The sequence below is a fragment of the Ascaphus truei genome, chromosome 6, assembly GCF_040206685.1.
Source record: "Ascaphus truei isolate aAscTru1 chromosome 6, aAscTru1.hap1, whole genome shotgun sequence".
NCBI classification, from domain to species: Eukaryota; Metazoa; Chordata; class Amphibia; order Anura; family Ascaphidae; genus Ascaphus; species Ascaphus truei.
In genome coordinates, this window is record NC_134488.1 from 103,704,090 (window position 1) to 103,726,916 (window position 22,827).

At 42.6% G+C, this 22,827-nt stretch overlaps 1 protein-coding gene across 5 annotated transcripts in view; it reads left to right on the forward strand.

The window, feature by feature from the left end:
• PPP1R12C (protein phosphatase 1 regulatory subunit 12C) overlaps nt 1–22,827 on the forward strand; it is a 69,460-nt gene that overhangs the window by 23,490 nt on the left and 23,143 nt on the right. For all 5 annotated transcript variants that reach the window (XM_075605471.1, XM_075605473.1, XM_075605476.1 and 2 more), the window contains exons 2-9: nt 11,757–11,887; nt 12,387–12,505; nt 14,004–14,163; nt 15,579–15,723; nt 16,856–16,930; nt 17,080–17,168; nt 18,008–18,147; nt 21,392–21,474. In XM_075605471.1, coding sequence (XP_075461586.1) covers nt 11,757–11,887; nt 12,387–12,505; nt 14,004–14,163; nt 15,579–15,723; nt 16,856–16,930; nt 17,080–17,168; nt 18,008–18,147; nt 21,392–21,474 — 942 coding nt within the window. The remainder of the gene's footprint in view (nt 1–11,756; nt 11,888–12,386; nt 12,506–14,003; nt 14,164–15,578; nt 15,724–16,855; nt 16,931–17,079; nt 17,169–18,007; nt 18,148–21,391; nt 21,475–22,827) is intronic.

Consider the following 22,827-nt stretch of genomic DNA (forward strand, 5'->3'; position numbering starts at 1 on the left):
CCAGGGATCGCGAACAAGCCGTCGCTCCGCATCGCTTGTACTATAATCGCACGCAATGGCGGCAATACATTTGTTTTGCCGTGACGTCGTGTCGCCCGCACTATAAGCGCAGCCTTACCTTGGTCTATTGCATTTGTAATGCAAGAATAAATATTTTGATTAGGGAGTCATAACCTAGGTGGCACCCAACTATTAGGTCATATTGTCATCTGCACTTCCCTAAGAGTCTATCGGAATGTATGTAACTGATCATTAAGATGGAAGAAGTTACAGGGGTCATACCGTATTGTGGATATGCAATACATTAATGCAAAATATCATGTTCCAACATTGGTTAATTGAAGTTGGATGACATAACACTTTATGCCTAGTTTGGTTTTCCTCAATGTATTTTTGAATGGTCTGGGATTGGTACCTTGTCCTTTAGAGGAGTGTGTCAGAGTGTGTACTTCTACACAAACTAGCAGTAAAAAATAAACGTTCATTCTGATTAAACTATAAAGGACCTGGTAGTATTTAGTGTAAACCTTACTGCAGAGATACATATTTATTGACTGAATGAGTTAACATTATTTCCATCCCTATCATGTTTAAACAGCTGCTCTGTCAGTTTTCTAATAAATAAAAGCTTGGCAAGACTTCTCTCAAACTATATAACACTGCATTGCATCCCAACGTTAAACAGCTTACACTGTCGTTTGATTGAATTTTGCAAGTAACTTTATTACTCCACACAAACAGATTTGCCAAGTTATTACATCTTGACACCAGAGAACAGCAAGAATCATGTAATGCCATTAAACTCATCCTGACTTAATTGCTTCTTTTAATTTTCTGTACTTTGTGTCAAATTAGTTTTAAACCCTGCACAATGACTGAATGCACTAATGTTCTGAAAGGTATGACTGGTCTCACAAAATGCAACATGCTACTAAAAATAAAACCCAAGTGCTTTAAACTATTCCCAATGCTTTCAAATGTTCAAGCTTTTTGTTGCAAAGAGATGAGAACTTTGCAGATCTGTCCATCCCTTATATGGAGAAGCAGAGCTAAAAGACCAGCCATTATGAACTGGATCTTTAACTCTTTCAGGGCTTGAGTGGCCTGCAATGCAGTGTTTGTAAATTGGCAGAATGCTATCTCGTTCAGTACAAGGATCACCTTTAAAATATTTATTGCTAATTTTTTGTACAACACATGTTCAACTAAATACAACTGTCTTATTTTTAATTATTTATTTATTATTTTTATTGTAGACAGTGAATTTAAAGCGGTAAAGAAGAAAAAACAAATAAGAACACGAATTTGCCCTTTTAGTGTTGGTAATTCTGTTGTTTTTGCATTCATTAATCATGAACACTCGCTCACATTTTGGGGTCCCGCAAAGTATGAGTGCGACGGGCATGAAGATGAAGATGTAAAGGTGCTTTAGGTAGCCACCAAGTTGTTTCTTTGGGCATTTTGGACCTCATTATTAAAACACACTCGCCATTTAGGGATCTTAAATGAGCCCTAAATTCTCTTTCGCATTAATGCTTTCTAATGAGAATAAATTCTTTGATCAGTACTTCTACTAAGGTTGTTTTGAGGCATCTAGTGTGCTAAATACCTATTGATTTTGAATGTAAAGCTTGAATGCTACTGCAGATGGTTTTCAACGCTCTAATGAAAGGGCCAATCCATGCCGTAGTCTACATGTTGTGTGTGGTTTTTTTTTTTGTGTTTTTTTTTTTTTTATATATATATATATATATATAATCAGTTCCGTAGTATTAGATAATACTAAATTTGTTTTTAAATTCAACTCTTAATGCTGTTTTTAATGTCCGATCATGCTTTTGATTTCTATTGCAGGTTTTAGCACACTTCCCCAGAAGTGCAAGATATTTGCAACATTTTCCAGTTTGCTGGGAATATTGACAACAAATTATCACAGTTTGTGCTGCAAACTGTAACGAGATAATGTTACCTTGGTAATTTAAGAATACATTGTAGCTGCTGAGTTACACTAACTGAAGGATTGATTGAAAATGAGGCAGCCATTTAGTGAACCTGAGGATCTTTGCTGATCGATCGTGGAAGAATTAATCAATTGGCATTTAGGTATATCGTTTTCAATGTTATCAAAGGCTGCATATATTAAAACCCAAAAAGTTTTTTGTTTTTTTTGTGCCTGTTGGATTGACTTTTTTATGAGCCTCAGCTGATCCAGAATTTAGTAACTCCAAAATAATTAACACATTATATTATACCTAGATGATGGTTCTTTGTATAATATTTGTATTAAATAACTGTAAAAAGTTTACTTAAAGATTGGAATACGGTAGAATCAAGCTGGAATAGATTTTGCTAATACAGTATGTATGTATGTATGTATGTATTGTGATGTCCACACCACGTTGCAGTCTCTTAGTCCCAATGCAAGGCAGGAAACACTACTAATTCTCTAGGGTTTATTTCCAGGGATTCAATCATACACCAACAGGCCCACCGTCTTTGAATCAAAACAACACATAAAAACACCCATTTCCTTTTGGGAAACTGACTACACCATAGCTTTAGCCCTCACTAACTGGATGGCCAGCTAAGCTGGTTCCCACCCCAAAATAGGTAGTATTATATTTAAGGTACATAGTCTCTGTACACAGCAATAAAAGGGTTTGTTTATCTGTAAGTCCAGGTTTTGAGCAGCTGTCCCCGCTTCAACGTTGCCTTTCTTCCTAGGGGAACTCTGCCCCACGTGAGCTCGGAGAAACTCTCCTCTGTAAATGCCAAGGACCGAACATCCCCACTTCAGCACGATCTGCCATCCTTCTTCCCTCTGGGATTCAAACCCAGGCAGTCCCAGTGGACTCTGCGATCACCATCCAGCAGGTCCAAGGAACTGCCAGCCTTACTTGCTGGGGAGCACTTCCCTGTCCCCCTCTTTGGGACAGCTATCTCGCACTCTGTGACTCTCAGCATGTGTCTCACACATGGCATCTCTCTGGCATGGCAGCTCTGTATCTGCCTTAAACACTTCCTTATTCACTGAGGAGTCCAGCTTTATTAATTAGGCGGCAGCTGCATTAGCCATTCCAGGCAGGATTAACTATCTGTGAGCTGGAAAAGTACACTTACTGCACTGTTCCAGCACCTAGAGATACCTGGTGGTGTGTGTGTTATCAATCCGTTGTGAGGTTGTTGGTAGTGAAGAGTTACAGTACAGGCATACCCCGGTTTAAGGACACTCTCTTTAAGTACACTCGCGAGTAAGTACACATCGCTCAATAAGCAAACGGCAGCTCGCGCATGCGCCTGTCAGCACGCTCTTAACAGCAATACCAGCTCCCTACCTGTACCGAAGCTGTACGCAAGCGGGGAGACTATAGAGCCTGTTACAAATGCGTTATTTACATCAGTTATGCACGTATATGACGATTGCAGTACTGTACATGCATCGATAAGTGGAAAAAAGGTAGTGCTTCACTTTAAGTACATTTTCGCTTTACATACATGCTCTGGTCCCATTGCGTACGTTAATGCGGGGTATGCCTGTATGCTATTCTGCTTAGTGTATTCCATTTGTAAAGAACCATTCAAATGTGCTTGCTAATTCATAGTTTGCGAAGACTTTTTGTGATGTTCCTTCAGGATATGGTTACAAACTACTGTTTTAAAATTTGTGCTCAAAATGTAAAGGTGCTTCTATATACAGGTATAGATCTGCCCATACAGGCCATTAGTTTATTTTACTACCAGAGGCACCAAGGTGAATATATGACTTGCACAAGGTCAGATGGAGCAAATTTTCTGTCTTGGTCCTTTACTTTCAAGTTTGGTCCTTTTTTTACCTCTTCCCATAGCGGCAACAACCAAAACATAGCGGTAAATAACTAGTATTGGAAACTACTAAAATCTGTCAGCAGACTAAGGCCAAGCTCATGGCGGCGGCGTTGCTACGTGCGCACACTTGCGTCCGTGCGCACTTCCAGGACTCTTACCTTATTGCCTATTGGAGTTTAAATGCCCGCGGTGCTGCGTGCGTCGACACTGCTACATTTTCCATCACAATTCAAATTGAGATTTGGGGCTGCAGTCGCGTGACGTCAGCGTCACGTGAGCTGGTTCTGCCAATGAGGGCGAGCCAACTCAGTGACGCATTTGTCACGACCGATCTCCTGCAGCTAGCGCACATCGCTGGGGCTGCAGGAGTGCGAGCCCGCGCCACAACCATGAGCTCGGCCTTATAAACACAGACTTCTGCTTTCTTTTGGCAAGTTTATTCATGACAAGTGTTCAACTCCCTTGTCTGAAGACAGGAAGCCTAATCTGTTACACAAAAGATGCCTACTCTGGTTTCCAGTATTAACCCCGGTCGCTGCCGGAATGGCTTGCAATACACTGCTGTCCCCGCCTAGAACTTTATATTACTAGAACCAAATAACTGTTACATTGCATGTTATGTGGTCCGTTGCTTGAAACAATTGCTGTACATTTCAGTCATCTTTAACCTGTATATATAAAGATGCACTGTGATAAATGTAACGGTCTTAATCAGAAACCCCACATAAAATATATTAAAGTGAATGCACATTTATAAAATGTAAATATGGCACGACTCTCTCTTTGGGATACTTTAGCAGAGAAGAGTTTGGGGAAGCCCATGTTAAGATTAGCCATGCTTCTATGTATGTCCATGGCTGTAATTGGAAAATACAAACAATTCTCAAAGTAGAGACAATTTCCCACGTGTGCTGCAGCAGTTTCACAGCCCCTTCCCGGTTCGGTTAACACTGCATTCTTCCGGACACTTATTTCAAATGAGCTTATCTCCTAAACGGAGCATCTGATTTCGCAAACAAAATGGCGACCATTGTGGACTGCTGCTTAAAATGTTGAATTATCAAAAAACATTTTTTTTACTTACTGTGGGGACACACACTGACAATTTTTCATATTCATTGTAAGTTTTAAAAAAAAATCCTTAATTTAACTGTATATTAACAGAAAAATAATAGGATGTATTTAGTTTGCCTTTATTTCAGGGCAGTAAACCCCTAGGTTACAGTGTGTATAAATGTTTCTAGACTAAACGTTTAAAAAGAGTACTTGTCGTACCTGTCACTTATGTGGAACTGCTCTTCTTGCACTGCCATTAGCTAATTATGGCCCTATGTGTAACTGCATTTTTTTAATTGGTATCAGCAGATTTCCACTAGTGGAGTTGGAGATACTTGCTAGATGAGGTAAGCATTGGCTCTTAAGTAAATTAATGCTATCTCCCAATAGAGAATGAACTTGCAGGATCTGGGCTAGAGACACATTATGCAGAGCTACCTATGCTATTGGAGTTAAATGACAGATGCCCAACTGTGTTTAGGTTTATCCCAGGACTCTTCGACTTGCTCACCGTGGGTAAAAATCCATCTCGCACAGGGTTTGTGAGTAGCACTCAGACAGTCTCCTGTTCATTTCATTCCAGTTGCTCAAGCAGCCAAGTGCAATTTTTAAGTCCTTGATTTTTAGATGAAAATATACGATGCTCACCTGAAACATTTTTGTAACATGTTCACACTGGTATTCTTTTATTGAAGTATTTTGTTTGTCTTGCTATACGTATATAAAACTTAATTGCAATACCTTTTTTCCTTCCGACCCTACACATACATTATTTTTTTCCCCCCTCACCCGGCCTGTATGGTGAATGAATTGAAACCTTTACCTGCTCCAGTGGTTCCCAACCTTCTTTACATTTAAAAAATATATATGTTCTGCCAACCTCTATATATTTTTTGTTAGTATCCATTTCATTGTATGGATGTAAAATTGTAAACACTTGGGGCCTTTACTTACTTGAAATGGAATATTCTAGCCGTCTGGTTCAGTGGTTTATTGAAGACTTTACTAGTAGTGAATGCATAGATATGAAGAGATTAATATATAGATGGATAGAGCTCCAGTACTGAACCAATTCCATTACAATTCCTACCAATTGGGGAAACAAAAAAAGGATTGTACCGAGCACCCTCATTTTAAGTGAAACTTCTTTGAGTTTTGGCAGTTAAATTGTATTTTTTTTTCCCCTCCCCCTCCTCTGCCCTATGAGTTGGAGTTTTTATTTTATTTTGCAGTAGTACTGTTAATAAACACACAGATACCCAGCAAGCTCTAAAGAAAATAAAACCTTACCACATATATATGTATATAAATGTCAAAAGGAGTGCTACTGGGCGTGGCTAAATGTATACAACAAAAAACAGTGTTGGGACCTGCTAATGGTTATGCCTTGAATGTGGCAGCAGGCTTAAGATGCTTTGGCCAAAGGGTTAAACTAAATTACCCTTTTTCAAGAGAATATATAGGTATTTCACTTTGTATTTTGTCATATTGGAAGTAGCAGTAGTACTGTGGAAGCACTTGTGGCACCAGGGGGGTTATAACATTTGCCATAGTGTCTCGTAAAGCCAGACTGCAAATACGTCATTCCCAACACTGACCTGGGAGGCTTCCAGACTCATGTCATGAATGGAGCTCCGCACCAATGTTTGGGTTGCTTCAGGCTTAGGCCTTGTCCAGGGTGACGCTGAGTGCGTGCGTTCACACTCAGCTCTACCAAACACATTGTAGCAATGTCCAATTTGATTCACGTGAGCGTTTTGCGCCCCTCGACACCCCTCTCTCTCTTTCTCCTCCCCCCACCCCTCTGTAACTGCAAATTTCAGTTGGCCAGAAATCACCACCTGACATCATGGCACTTCTACCCTGGGTGCGACCTTATGCTATTTGGTGAAGATATAGATAGCATTATGTTGGTATTGTCTATAAAATGCATCTCATTATAATCATCCACAAATAATATATAATTGGACACCTCAGGAGTTCACCATCAGTGTCCAAATGTAGTGCAAACACAAGGTTTATCAAAATGAAAATACAGTTCACAGCAGTACGAGGTTTGTTGTTCTTTGATAAACATTGTGCTGTTTTTATTTATCAAAAAATTTTGACAGCCAATCTGAATATAATTCAGTCTGGGGTGAAAAGTTAATACTGGATATAGCTGAGCCACATTGCAAATACTAAGTGACCACACAGGAAAAGTACATGCCAAATATTGGCCTCAAAGAAAAGCGAACACAACAGTTAGTGGCAGAAAATAGATCTCATCACAGAACAGGAACTATGTTTTGGGTGGGGGTGGGGAGGAGCTGTATATACAAATTCAGTAACTGTTACATTACCATCATGTACAAATAAAATAACCCAGGGGGGGCTGCAGAAGCCCTAGTTCCAGCCCCCATGTCTTCTGACCTTATACTGCATATTTGCAAACTCTCCTTTCACTGACTGTCGTTGAGTTGTGAAGCCCATATTGGGAACTGCAAAGTCCAGTGCACAGATCTGGAATGGTGCTGGCCGCCACTGTGCATGCGACGGCTGTGACGATCGCCTCGGTGCATGCAGCGCCGGGCACGTCTGCACATGTGTATGGGCTGCAGGCCACCTCTACGCATGCGTAGACCAGTGTCCATATTTGCATGCGCAATCTGCGCCTGATGCCTCTGTGCGTGCGCACGCGACAAGAGCTGCTTCTGCGCATGTGCTGGGATCCGTATCCAATTATGTCACTTCCGGTATGTATATTTCAGCGATGGCCGCTTCTGCGCATGCGTGACCAGCCCTATTCAATGACGTCACTTACTTTACACATTTTTGTTACCGATGAAGGCGATTTTGTCCTATGAGAATGTGCCAGCAAAGAAGTTTCACTATTTACAATTGCTAAATAAAATTGCTGAGGCTATTTGAAGCTGAGCTGTCAATCGCTGCTCCTCAAGTTTTGTCCCATAATGTCTTGCATAGGATGCGCGCTCTAGTGTCAAGTCCTGTTAACCTGGAGTACAGGATTATTATATATTGGTTTTCAGTCGGCTGGATTCGCCTGGGAGAGGAGCGCAGGTTGAGTCCTGCTCACTTGCCTGTGTGTATTAGCTATGCCTGAGTGCTGTGCTCGGGTGGATTGCAGCTCACGTATTGCCTGTAAGGCCGCGCTTATAGTCCTGATGACGGAGCGTTGCGTCAAAACAAGTTTATTTAATCATTCGCGTGCGCCTGTAGTAGGCTCGACCGCGACGGTGCGACTGAAATCCCTGAAATCAATTTAAAATTTTTTTTTTTTTTCCTGGCGACCGCTGTGTGACGTCAGCGGTTCATGAGCAGTTCAGCCAATGAGGGCGAACCGCTCATTGTCACGCCCCCGCTCGCCATAGCCAGGACTATAAGAACGGCCTGCGACGACGAGTGCGGCACGATCAAAATGCTGTACCTGAGGCAGGCCATACCGCTTGCGACTTACCAGAAGACAAATTGGGTGAAACAATCACGGCCACGCCTCTCCGTCACGTCTAACTAGAGAACACAAACCTCTCCAGTTACAGGTGCGCTCGATGCCGGACGCACACGTGCTCACCATGGACGTGGCCTAAAACACTGCTTCTGGCAGACACATGGTTGTATTCTGAGGTCTCTGCTACAGTGTGAGTCCTGCTATCAAGGGCTGTGCCTATACTCCTATTACTCTGTTAGGCTACGTTCATGTACGACGAGATCAAAATGCAGTGCCTCTATGGGGCTGTCCTTAGAGCGTGTGATTAGAAGCGCCTCGCGCCGCACGAGAACTTTTGTCACGCGACGGCCGTGTCATGAGCGGTTCACCCAATGAGGGCGAACCAGCTTTGTGACGTCACCCCCCCCCCCCCATCGCGTCTACCTAGAGGGCACAAATCGCTCCAGCTAGAGGCGCGCACATGGACACGGCCTTACAGTGTGAGCCCTGCTACCAAGGGCTGTGCCTACACTCGTATTAGGCTAAGATTATGCTACCTGTGCGCGACACACCACATAGACTCGCGCACGCCTGCGTGATTTGTGAACTGAGCTGCAGGCGATTGGGGAGGCGTGGCAGACTTGTCACAAAGCTGGTTTGCCCTCATTGGCTGAACCGCTCACGTGACGCGGCTGCACTTGAAACAACAACAAATGTTGTCTTTTCAAAACACTGTCGTGCGCGCATACTAGGGGCGGCCTCTTGGGCAATATGCAATTTGTGCTTGTGGCGCGCGCTAGCACAATCGTGCTAACTTTATAAGCACACCCTTACTCTGTTAAAGTGTTACCTTTTTGTTAAAGGTAGCCCTGCTACCAAGGGCTGTCTCTATTACAGGTACTGCTGTGTATTTGGCTTGGACTGTTTAGCTATAATTCTGCTGAACAAAGCTACTTTTTTGTTATTGTGTGCAATCTTTTTTGCTTTGAATTAAAGCTAGGACTTCTGTTCACCGAAGCTCCTGAGTTCTTCCTCCATGTGCCCTGTTACAGCCTCAAAATGTGATGTTAAAATGAAACAAATATGCAATTCTAGCTCCGCTGCAGCCTGGAAAAAAGTCCAACCTTTTAATTATTTTAGTACAGTTAGTATTATTGTTAGTGTTATTCTTTGTGACTATACCACTGGTTGGTTAAAGGCCCTGAAAACAGTCTTCGTCTGCGATTTAAGGCCCATTACTGTCAATAGGTAATAAAGGTTAATTCATGGTGAATGATCCTCAAAGGAGTTTAGAGTTGTTACTCTGAATAAAAAGAAACTGGGTTCCCTTGGTACCTGATGACTAGAATGTGAGTGTTTTTTATATCATTATTTTGCCATTGTTTCAGTTTTATAATCTTTTAGAATCTAGACTCTGAGGTAAGGATTAATTTTCCTATCGTGCTTTTGGGTTTGAAGCAGATATGGTGTTTATTTATTTAATCTGTTGAGTTTGTGGCAGTATTTGACACACATGTAAGCAACAATTTGGCTGTTTCTAGTTTGGTCAGAGAAGCAGCTACCTGGGTGAGTTTCTGCTCGGCTCGGTGGCATCACATAGAAGGGGGGAACTAAATAGGGGCTCGATAATTCCCATGCGCCTGGTGCCGAATGTCAATCCTGGCGCCTGTACCGACTTACCTATCACCGCTACGACAGTCAGTGGTGCTCCATCTTTCTTTCCTAATGTGACACCAGAGCATGGTTAGGCGCTGATGCCGGATGGAGCAGTGACTGACCGGTCAGTCAGCACTACGTCACTTAGTCTGACTGGGACAGTCAGGAAAGCGAGGCAAAGCTCTCGTACTGTGCCCGTGCAGCTGACTTTTAAGGAGGTGGGGGTCGCTCCTGCCCCTCTGCCCCCCTCTTCACCAAACTTTGTCTCCTAAAAATTCCTGTGGGCACCTATATTATATTTTTGTACACCACTGAACTAAATGAACGTCAACTTCTCCAGTGTGCCCGCTTACCATCTTTACAAAGCAACTGTCAATGGCTAATTTTTGCACTGTACTTTTAAATCTAATGTAATTGCATGATTAATATAACAATGACCCATTTGAATGATTTCTTCTTTCTTTACTTTTACTGTCTTAGGCTGCGCTTATAGTGCCCGGCGACGCAACGTCGCACCAAAACAAATACATTGGATTCGTCGCATGCGCTTATACTAAGCGCGACGGCGATAAGGCTGCAAAAAATTTTTGTGCCATTGAAATTTGGTTTTGGGAGAGACAGTCACCACATGTGACTGTCTACACCAATCACCAGAGTACGTACTGCACTCTGCCCGCCCCCTTCGTGACATCACTGGCCTTGTTGCCAGCGACGTCGCTCCAAACCCAAGTGCAACTTTCGCCAGTGGCGACGGGTGACGTCATCGGTCGCGTCACCGGCACTATAAACGCAGCCTAAGTCTCCCAATATACCCCTTAGATTGTAAGCTCTTCTGTGCAGCGTCTTCTTTAGGCTGCGCTTATAGTCCTGGCGCCGGCATGCAGCCGCAAAGCAACGCTTTAATGTAGTCTGTAGCGACCGGTCGTAGTGGGCGCGACGTGTGATGTCACAGCGACCAAAATCTCTGTAGTCAAATGAATTTGAGATTTTCAGAGACAGCCGCACCACATGACTGGCGGCAGCCAATCACACGGCCCCTTGCCGCCAGCGACCTTGCACACCAGTGTGCAACTTTCACTATAGCAACGTGTGATGTCATGGGTCGCCGTCGCTGTAGCCAGTACTGTAAGCATAGCTTTAGTCTTGTCATTTACTTGCTGCTTTTATCCTTATTGCTTGTACATTATTTTTCCTGTATTGCAATTTTGTAAAGCGCTGCACGCTGTAACTACGCAAATAAAAGGATACATACATAGGGAGGATGTTGGTGAGGAGAACTGGACGAGCAGTTTGGTGGAAGTGCGAGACAGGAGAGAATGGTAAAGATGGAGGGCTGATTCAAGATGGATCAAATAGTGTCCCCCGACTCTTACATGGTTTACTCCAGTTTAAATGTTCTATTCAGGTTGCTGTTCTTTTATATAAGAAAACTGTACTACTGCTGACCACATTTAACAGGTATCATTAGAAAACCGTAACTTGAGGGTTCATCTAAAATGTGCAATGTAATAGTGCAGAGTTGTTGGTTGCACAAAGATGCTACATCTGCTGTATAATCTTCATTGGATGAAATTGGAGAGATGCGGTTCCCCACCATTGCAAGAAAATGCTGAGGGGGAACTCCAATAAAAAAAAAAAATCAAAATGTATTGTCATGTAAAAAAAACGGAGGTACAAGAAAGATCACCTACGCGTTTCGTGCCGAGGTGCTTTATCAAGGTGTATTGTAGTCTTCATTGTCCTGAAGTATTGGCTTTGCACTCTAACGCGCCTCTCATTCTGACTTTCCCAGGCAAGTATTGATGAAAACTTGGAGGTGGTAGAATTTCTTGTAAATCACGGAGCCAATGTGAACCAAGCGGACAATGAGGGGTGGTCCCCTCTACATGTTGCAGCCTCTTGTGGTTACATGGAGATAGCAGAGTGAGTAAACTGCGTCATATTTGAGACATAAGATTTTCAAAAGCATATTGAAATACTTGTGTTGCTCTTTTAATACAGATATTAAGTAAGCATTATTGGTTCCATTTGAAGAAGACATAGTCTGCTTTCTATTGTGTAAGCATTAAACATTGTACTAATCCACTTTTCGCTCGAGATACAGTTGGTGTGAAAAGAATAATTAGTTGGCTAGAACTTTAGTAAGTAGTGATTTGAACTGTGAAAAGTTGGTCAATATTTAGTTTGTGTCCAGTCATTTTCTGTTTGTTAGACGCTTATTTTTCTGCTTGTTGATATGCCTCCACTACATGCATATATTTTTAAAGATTATTTAGACGGGTAACCATGTATAGAATATGCCGTCATCGCTGATCTTGGACCCATTTTTACCCGCGCTGTTATAGACATTGGGTACATGTTGTTGGCTTTGTCCTTGATTTTAGAATGTGATTATTCCTCTTGGGTTCTTCTGCTGTCCCAGGTATCTCCTGAAACATTCTGCTAACATAGCTGCTGTGAACAGTGATGGAGATGTACCTCTTGACATTGCTGAAGATGACTGCATGGAGACTTTGCTCCGTGCTGAAATCGCCAAAAAAGGTAGGAATCTTGGCACCAGTTGTTTCCCATGTAAAGCAACTGTTAATTCATACCGGGAAAACTACTTCATGCTGGAAAATGAGGTCTATGCTAGAAAAAAAATCTCTTGGCTTTGCTACACTGGCAAACATTTCCATCATGCTAACCGCACAACAACATTTGTTTCATAAGGTCACGCAAAGGCGTTTAAAGCAGAGGTTCCCAACTTCAGTCCTCAAGGACCACGAACGGTGCAGGTTTGAAGTATATCCCTCCTTGAGCACAGGTGTTTCAGTCAAAATAATTGGGCCACCTGTTCTAATGAGGATGGCCTTTAAACCTACATGGTTAGTCGTCCATGATCACTGGAGTTGGGAACCTCTGGTATTAAAGCACAAGAAAGATTGTATGTAGAGATTAGCATTATAGGTAGGTTACCCTCGGTTAATAGTTCAGTTGGACGCGACCTGTTGAAAGTTTACCTTTGCTGTCTGTTTTCCTCAATGTGAATGTGGTATCTTCCTTCTGCAAGTACTGTAGTTATGCAGACTTGAGCTATTATATCCAGATGCGGTATGTTCCTACATGGTCAACATGTGAAAATCTAATGTTAAGATCCTGTAGTTGCAGAAACTCAGTATTTCAAATGATTATTTTTGCATTCCACTTAATTTAAGAGATTCTTTCTCCCCCGCCCTCTCTCACCTCCGAAGTCCAGTAGTATGTTACCTCGGAAGCTAAAGATTAAGAAAACCTTGATATTTTACACTTTCAGGGGACAAGAGGTGAACATGGAGTTAGACTCATTTAGGCTTTTTTATTATTTTATTTATTTATTACACATTGATGGGAAGCAGTGGGTCTCCACGGAGCTAAACTGCTTTCATTTCAGATCCGATGACCCCCTTGTTTTCCCACATACAGGAAACCTCTCCCATACGTCCCAGTTGTTTAAATCTTACGCCTTTATATAGACCAATAGGAAGCGGCAACAGATGACGTTGCAGCTTCCTATTACCTCCCGTAGCTGCCATTTTGTTTCCCCTGGAGAGGATAGTAGTGGCGCCATGTTTCCAGTATCCATGTATCTTGGGAACCAGGGAGTTGCTGGAGCTGAATCGAATGTTTCAGCTCTGTAGACCCCTGCTTCCCACGTATGTCAAAATGGTGGGTTTGGAAGGGGGGTACGGTGGGGAGAGTGACCATGCATTCACTATAAGGTGTATAATTACTGGAGCTGTCCAATAATGACACCAGCAGAGAGACATTGAAAAATATATTGGCTCCAGAGGGCTTAAAGCCAGAAACATGAGAGCTCACTATCTCATCTCCATGACGTATCTACAGTACATTGTCTATTGAAACTTCATTGGATCTACTGTAACTACAAGGTGGCTTCCATTTTGCATAATTTATTTAATACCTAAATTGAAACTGGGACACAAGAGGTAGACTTGCAACAAATTAAACTTTTTTGTGCGCTTTTCATTGAACAGAGATGCATACCATGTCATTTCAGGTATTGACGTTGAGGCTGCCAAAAGAGAGGAAGAGGAGGTGATGCTGCAGGATGCCAGGCAATGGCTTAATGCAGGCAAGATTAAGGATACCAAACACCCCAAGACTGGAGCAAGTGCACTACATGTTGCAGCCGCTAAAGGCTACATAGAGGTCATGAGGTAAGTCATGGACTTTATGAAACTTTTCCATAATGGGGACTCTTCAATACAGTGCATGATCACCGGTCACGTAGACACTTACACGTGTGTGGAAATTAACTAGCTGCCCAGTTGTCCATCACGCCTCCCCGCAGGGCAGTATTATTGAGCACTTCCACCCCCAAAGCAGTCACCCCAGTTACGCTGCTTCCACCACCAGGATTAATTGAAAGTTTTAACCCACTCCAACAAGAAAATCTACAAACAAACCCAATTAACCAAACGTGTCTGTAAGGTAGGTTAATCCTTTCAAACCGAATAGGTTCAGCTCGGATAACAATTATAAAATGTAAGGTTTAATACAACAAGGCATACCGTGCTTGTTACAGTTAAAAGGATTCTAAAATTACATACTGTACATGGGGTCAGACAGTTGATAAAATGAGCAACACAGAAAACCTGTACGTTGCCAGCGAAAGTCTTGTACTGGGTCCCTCCAAGGGTCATGAAGATATGAGATCCACGCGCACACAGTGCCCTCCTAGATGTCTTGTGTGGTTCAAGCACACTTTCTTATACCCCACAATTCTTTGGTCTGTGAGACTTTGATGCCTTAACAGGCCTGTAGGGGTGTCTCTACTCACCCATTTGCCACTCTTTTCCTTGACTAGAGACACTTTTATGACAGGATATATGGGAGAAGGGAATTTATTTAATTACACATTTCTCCCCATAAGGACCAGATTAGTTGTAGTAATGCCAATTTATTTAGAAGAGCATCACGATTGTATGCATATTTGTGTTTTTATACACTCCTTTGTAACCTTGAGGGTGACACTAATGATCTGTTGTCAAAATGGTATCCTCTCAATTTTTACATTATTACATTTGCAATTCACAGATTTATAAATGACCTCCCCAACTATTGTGCAGAACATGCATTATTTTACTTCATGTTCCTTAGTAATGATGAAGTGTTCTTTCAGTCATACTTATCTGATTTTTATGGTATGTATAAGAGCAGCTTGTCACAGCATTCCTGAGATACGTCGCCTTGCCTCCGCTGTCCTATTTCAATAGAATTAGTTGGACCAGGTTGGCTACTGATAGGAACAAAATGCATGTCCTTAATTGTTTTGGTTACTGCACAAGCCATGTAACTAATGTTATGAGACTGACCCGCAAGGGCATTTTGTAAACAGATTAACCACTTGGTTGCCATACACTGCACAAACTTCTCGAATGACTATCATGACTGCATTGATTCAGCACTCCTGCATGGAAATTTACTTGAAAGGGCCAGTCTGGGTCTACCACATGGAAAGTCCCAATCAAACTTTGATTATGTCTCGGGAACGTAGTCTTGAAGTTGTGTTTTTTTATTTTTTATAATGTTTTTTTTTAAATTTATTTTTTTGTCACTATGCTCTTCTCAGACTTCTGCTACAGGCCAATTTTGACCCAAATGTCAGAGACAAGGATGGGTGGACTCCTCTCCATGCTGCAGCACACTGGGGAGTGGAAGAGGCCTGTCGACTTCTTGTGGAACATTTCTGCGACATGAATGTGCTCAACCATGTGGTATGATGCAAATACTTCTCTAGACACAAATTATCTGAAAATACTGAAGTTCTGTACCAGGCAGAAGGGGGCAGGCAGTCGGCTCATCATCCTCCTACATCTTGCTAGTATTTTAAGCCATCAGGTCATTTTATTTATTTATAAAAATGTTTTACCAGGAAGTAATAAATTGGTCAGGCCAATACAAGGTCATTCACGTTGCCGTTTCTTATTTCTAGTTCATTCCAGATGAAAGGACAAGGGTTCTATTGTGTCATTAAAACAAAATGTAATCTAAAATAAACGCAACTTAAATTTCACTTGCTTATGTCCAACAGCCTGCAGAATTTGAAATTTAAATATTTTGATTGTCAGTATATCAGTGTGATATGTAAAACTTATTTCATTGAGCTGTACTATTGTTAAACATATGACTGAGGAGTTCATATTTGCAGTTATTTAGAAAAAAAGACAACACTTTAGGTATGTTCTAAATTCGAATTGACGTGGGTAAGGATAAGATATTGGAGACCCATGTCAGGCAGTTGACCTCAGCCTAGGATTTTAACTTTCGAAACATGTTAGACCAACTTAACTTATCAAACACCTCTACAAGGAATGATTTACCGAACACACATTTTTTATTATTTTAATAAGCAGTGTGTACAGGCATACCCCGCATTAACGTACGCAATGGGACCGGAGCATGTATGTAAAGCGAAAATGTACTTAAAGTGAAGCACTACCTTTTCCCACTTATCGATGCATGTACTGTACTGCAATCGTTATATACGTGCATTACTGATGTAAATAACGCGTTTGTAACAGGCTCTATAGTCTCCCCGCTTGCGCACAGCTTCGGTACAGGTAGGGAGCCGGTATTGCTGTTCAGGACGTGATGACATGCGCATGCGCGAGCTGCCGTTTGCCTATTGGGCGATATGTACTTACTCGCGAGTGTACTTAAAGCGGGGTATGCCTGTATTAGGTTTGTGGCTCCCCTTGAGCCATCATTAATATTCGGTCTTCTTTTATAGCATTGCTTTAATGTTCTTGAGATTTTGGGTGCGCTGCGCATGTGGTTGTTAGATGGAGCTTCTTAAATATACAGCGCACGGTTTGTCTGTTCCTCAGATATGTGTTCTGTCCTCAGGGTCAGAGGCCAAGTGATGTTGCTGACGAGGATGTTCATAGTCTTTTGGAAGAGCTGCAGAAGAAGCAGGAAGATGTAAGTAACCCTGGTTTTTTTTTTTGTTTTTTTGTTTTTTTTCTTCCAATGTAGCCTCTGTGGCAGAAAGTACTTCATCATTTGTTGATGACCAACATTCCGTTAGAATATCTGACTAAGAACTCGCTATAATATATTTTTGTTTCCAGCTACGCAGTGAAAAAGAAGCAAATTTGAAGCATGCAGTAATTGACACAGGCATGGAACAGCAGCCGTTATACACCAATAAACACAGGAGGTAAGCTTGAATCCTAAACGGGCAAATACCAAATGTTTTGTTACTGTTGCATAGGTGGCAATTTAGGTAAATGATTGTCTAGAGTATAAACATTGATGGAAAAAATTAGTCTCTGCTTCTTTAGGCCGAGTCATAGAAGGACAGGCCGAGCTGAGCCGTGCGGACGCTCCGCCCTGAGCCCCTGCATCCTCAATGAGGATGCCTTGAGAGGGGGCTCACGCGAGCGTGCGGAGGCGCTGGATTTTTCAGCCGACAGCCAAGCTGTTTTTCAGCGCGCTGTCGGCTGAAAACATCCAATCAGCGCGGAGCAGCATCAACGTCACAGCGCCGTGACGTTGACGTCGGTGCGTCGCGGGCGATTGGCCCAGTGACGTCACTGCCCCGCCTCCCTCAGTCTCCCCCGCCTCCGATCGCGCCCGCTTGCGCCTGCATGGGCATGAAATCGCGCAGATTTCAGCAGGGGAGCCTCAGCGTCAGCGCGGCTCCGAACTCCTCACCCCTCTATGGCCCCAGCCTTATTGATGCAGTTCTTTCATTTCTTGCTGATCATTCTGCAGGTTGAACGTTTACTGAGTTTTGTGGGTCTTTGTTTTGAGTAGACGTGTAACTTGCATGTTTGAGTTAGGACATGATTTCTGTTGCTGCCGTCGCGCTGTCATAAATGCTGAAACGCCTTTATTATAATGTTCTTTTGTCCCTATTGGTCCTTATCATTAGTTTATAGTTGATCACTAATAAAAAAAAAAAAAAAAATAGCGTGCTGCCATTAAGGTGGTCATTTGAATTTGATGCTAAAAACAGATCCTATAAACAAGACTTTGGTCAATCTGCCTTTTCAGGAGTTCAGTGTGTCGAATGAGCAGCAAAGAGAAGATATCGGTGCAAGACCAGTCAAAGGAGAGGAAAACTTTAGGAACCATCACTGTTGGTGATGAGGAGAGCACTTCCAGTTCAGAAGAAGAGACTGAGAAGACGAATGGTAAGGTCAATGGAAATATTCCTTTAGTTACTGATGTGTTAATTACTATAATGCGAAAGAGATTAAAATGTGTATATTAGATCATTTTGTGTTGTCCATTTTTGAATTACTACAGAGCTGTAATGTTAAATCTACCAAGTCCTATATTGAATTGCCATTCCCCCCACCCCCTCCCCCCCCCAATTAAATAACCTTGTTTCATTTATATAAAATGTTGCCCTGAAACAAATTTACAGTTTGTGTGCCTTCGGTCTTGTGCTCATGCAATATACATAAAATTATTAACATGTAAACGTGTGTCATAGCAAACCTATAACTGTCTACTCATGAATTACATCCAATTTCTGTCTGGATCTGACATTGAAGGAGTAATGATGGGCACAAATTCACTTGCTACAAAATGTCATGATGTGTTCCTTTTTTAACCTATGTGTAACTAGTTCATTGTGCATCTGTCATTTTCATTGTCAAATATGGAGAGCGATTCCGCCAATTTACTTCAGATCACCTGTGATTGTGATCCAATCATGGCTTTGTATTCGCATCTGCTAGTCTGTTTGGTCCATGTTAAAATGGATTTGAAGCAAAAGGTGACACTTCTCATTTGCATGTAATTTACCCAGAATTCCTAGCTGCAGTGGAAGCCTTGTTTGCTAGGAGATAATGGTGAAAAGCAGGGTTACAGACCTCTCTGAGACATGTGAATGTGGTCACAAGTGGTATTGTACACCAGGAGTGCGCTAACTATTTCAGCTGCGCCCCCCCTACCTGCTGCCATCCATGCTCACGCCCCCTTTACCTCTCTTGCCGGGGTCACGTGACCAAATTATGCCTCGTCGCCATGGCAACGGGCGGCATTTGACGCGCCGTTGCTATGGCAACGCGCCAACACCAAGCCTCTGAAGTGAAGTTGGAGGGACCCACACTATCCCCTGGCATTTAATTTAAATGCCTTGGGGAAGAGCGTGGGGCATCGCCCCTCCCCCCCCCCCCCCCAGAAAAATCTCGCGCACCCCTGTTGTACACTGTACGGTGGAGGATTTTTCACCATAACTTATTAATATGTAGTATAATAGTGAAATATGAGCCTGGATCTTCATCACATGACCTGGAGCAGGTATAGGAATGACAGAGCAAGTAATGTTATGGTTGCAGGGCTTGGCAGCTTTCTGTGTTTCTTGATAACATGCTGAATCAATGTCCTCATTTTTGCATTTGAAATGTGTTTAGCACTGTGCCATTGCATTGACCTTTAAATGAACCTCATTGTGTTTTACAGCTCCATAAACCTATACTCATTTTAATGGTCCAGTGCTGCCATCTTCTGGCTAGAACTAAAACACCTTAAAAATAAAAATGATTGTGCACTTTCACATTTATAGGGGCAATCCAAGGCTGTGGATTTTTTTGCGAATAAAATGATATACTTATATTATATATTTTTTTTTTAAGCAGGGGTCTTCAGAGCTGAACCCCGATTTTAATTTGAGTTTTGGGGAACCTCTGTTTTCAGAGATACTTACCTGCGAACTAAGTGCCGGTAACTGCTCTCCTTGGCTACCGCAGTTCACAATATGTCCGCTCTTCAGATATTTCCCAGCCTGCGAGCCAATAGGAAGCTGTGACGTCCTCGCTGCAACTTCCTATTGGCTCTTGCTGAGCTAGAGCAGCTACCGGCACCTAGAGGTAATTATTTCCAAAAGTAGGGAGTCCCCGGAACTGAAATTAACAACGTTCAGCTCAGGAGACCCCCTGCTTCAATTCTATATTTAAAAAAAATACTATAAAAATAAATTTGCTGTCTTGGAATTGCTCCAGTACCCCTAATTTTTCATGCTTTACATTTAGATTTTACTGAACTGCTGGGGTCTACTGAATCATACCAGACTTCCTCTGGTGCTGTTGAGGTTTTAAGAGATGTATATCTATAACTTTGGGTTCCTATGTTATAAAAAATATTTTTGGTGCTTGCATAGAAGCCAGTCAGTACTGGTGACCTCATGGTGACACTAGTGGAACACAAGTTACATGATTTAAAATCATAGCTATTGGTAGCTTTTTTTAAATTATGTTTTATATTTACACCTCCTGTTCAACTATGGTCTGTTTAAATCCATCACTTCCAGGAAAGAAGCACCCCAAAACACACAATCATTTGTAGTATCTACTTTTACACAAGAAGTGGCTATTCCTATTATATCACATGTATTACTGCTGTAAAGCGCCATGTACATGGATGGTGCTGAAAAAGTCATACACAAACATACATGAAATAGAATTCTGAGGATGTTATGGGCTGATTGATGTAAACCGTTTATACATCCCTAAAGAAGTGAGACAGAATGGAATATGATTGAAACTTTCATATCCCCGAAACTAATGGATCACGGTTATGGGAGGAGGGGGGCGGGGGGGGGGTTATGTAAACAAACCTGGAGGCATTACCCAAACACATATTCTCACAACCCAGGGGGAGCATGGAGGAAAAACAACAGAGAAAACACAAACTAAGTGCAGACAATTAAGTTCAGTATGGCAACATGTGGAAAACTTGGCTCTTGTGTACAGCCTACTCACTAGATGGTAGCAGGGTATGGGCAAAATACAGGATATGTGGAATCTGTGGAGTCTTCTAAATGCAGACAGGATACCCCTCACAGTCAGAAATCAGATGAATAAGAACATGGAAAAATAGAAAGAAATCTCCATGGTGCAGATCAATGATAAAAAGGGAAAACTTTATAGTAATGCTAAAAATGCGCACTTACAATGTTAAAAATTAAAATCAACATTTATCACTTAACAAGTGAATCAGGAGTGATAGGGATTCGGCCGCAGCTCACCGCACGGCCGTCACTTCGTGGTGTCTTTATCGTGGGCTCTCTTAGCTTTCCTTTCCACTGCAGTGTACAGGGATCACCTCCGGCACTCTCTCCGATGCGATACGTCACTTCCGGTGTACAGGACTCCTGACGAAGCCTGCTGTCCTATTGGCGAAACGCGTAGAGTGGACCCGCCCAGGAAGTGTGAGGATTGGTCCTGCTAGCTATCGATCACAAGCCGCACCGGAAGTGACGTGTCGCAGATGTGGTCGGAGCGAACACTTAAATTAAAATACATAATGCTCATATACAGGGGAGAGGGAATGAAAGCCAAAGATATACATCTGAGTGTTTTGCTATACCTTGTGCAAATGTTGACATCGTATTAGGCAGCAACATAACTTCTATTTTGTATTTCTCAGAGCTTAAGAATGTACAAGTGAATGAGAATGGACTGTTATGTGACTCACAAAACAGCACTGTGAATCCCTCTTCCAGTCAGAAGGTAAGACCGCATCTGCTTTGTACTTTAGAAAATGTGGAATGACACTTTAATGGGTTCTTTACTATTAAGGTTCCCATGTTATTTTAAGCCTTCTGTATGCTTTTATTTTTAAATGGTTTACATCTAATGTTTGTGGTACTATTAGTGACTGTATATATGTATATATATTTAGTATATATTTTTGACCAGGAAAGTCCTACGTGGTGTGATCAATCTGAATGAATTATAATCCTGTAACGACATGCTGGCTGAACAATCCCCGTGTCATGGCATTTTCCGTGTTGGTATTAAACACGGGAAATCTAGTTATATCCATCACACAAAAGGTGTATGCAAAGAGGATTTACTCTCTGAAGGGGATATGCAAGTCATGACGAGTCCGCCGCCCTAGGCACTTGCCTTTGTGGCCGCCTGCTTGCTGTCGCCCTCCTGCTTCTTTGGCACCCCAGCGTCCAATGATGCAGTGGATGTCACAAACTTGATGGCGCGTTGCCATGGCAATGGGACGCTGCGTGATGCCACGTTTGTGACGTCCGCTGCGTCATTTGACGCTGGGATGCCAAACAAGCAGGAGGGCGGCAGAAAGGTGACGGCCGACACGTATGGAGGCGGCATATTTTGCCGCCCTTGGCCCGAGCCTAATGGGAAATCTGACACTGCCTAAGGGTACGCTTATAGTGCAGGCGACGTGACGTCAGCTGTCGCCGTTGTAATAGCGATTCCTGCGTATGGTGCAGGTGACGAGAGAGAGCAACCGGGACGTGGGCGCGTGGCCGTGAGCGGTTCGCCCTCATTGGCTGAACCGCTCACGTGGTGATCGTCGACAGCCTAAGGCTAAGTCCTCGCTAGCGCTAAGCTGGAGGCGCTTGCGGAGGAGACTTGCATATATAGATATATGTAAGTCCCCGCTCACGCGGCACTCGTGCGCGTGCACACGCTCAGCCGCGATCGGCGCTTGGCATAACAAAAAAATGATACTTACCCGCGCTGAACTACTCGCAATGCCCCCTCCCCGGTGCGCGTACAAGCCGGCACCCGGCGCTCATGCTTGGAGCGCTCTCGCCAACGGGGACTTAGCCTAAGATGCAAAGATATGATCTCGGGTTTTACCTGTTATGGCTCCAGTTTGTTAATGTTTCCCTAATTCATAACTTTGCTGCCAAAATAACCACCGCGAATAAAAAAAAAAATCTGCTTACTCGACTCATTGTGATGACTGAGCTAGTGTTGCTTTTTTGGCTTATGGGTTCCAGTCAATGGAGCGTATGGATCTTAAATCCCTCGTTTCGAGATGAGTTTTCAGTTTGTGGTGGTCATGTCTAGAATATCTAGTGTGACTGCCCATTTAAGTCT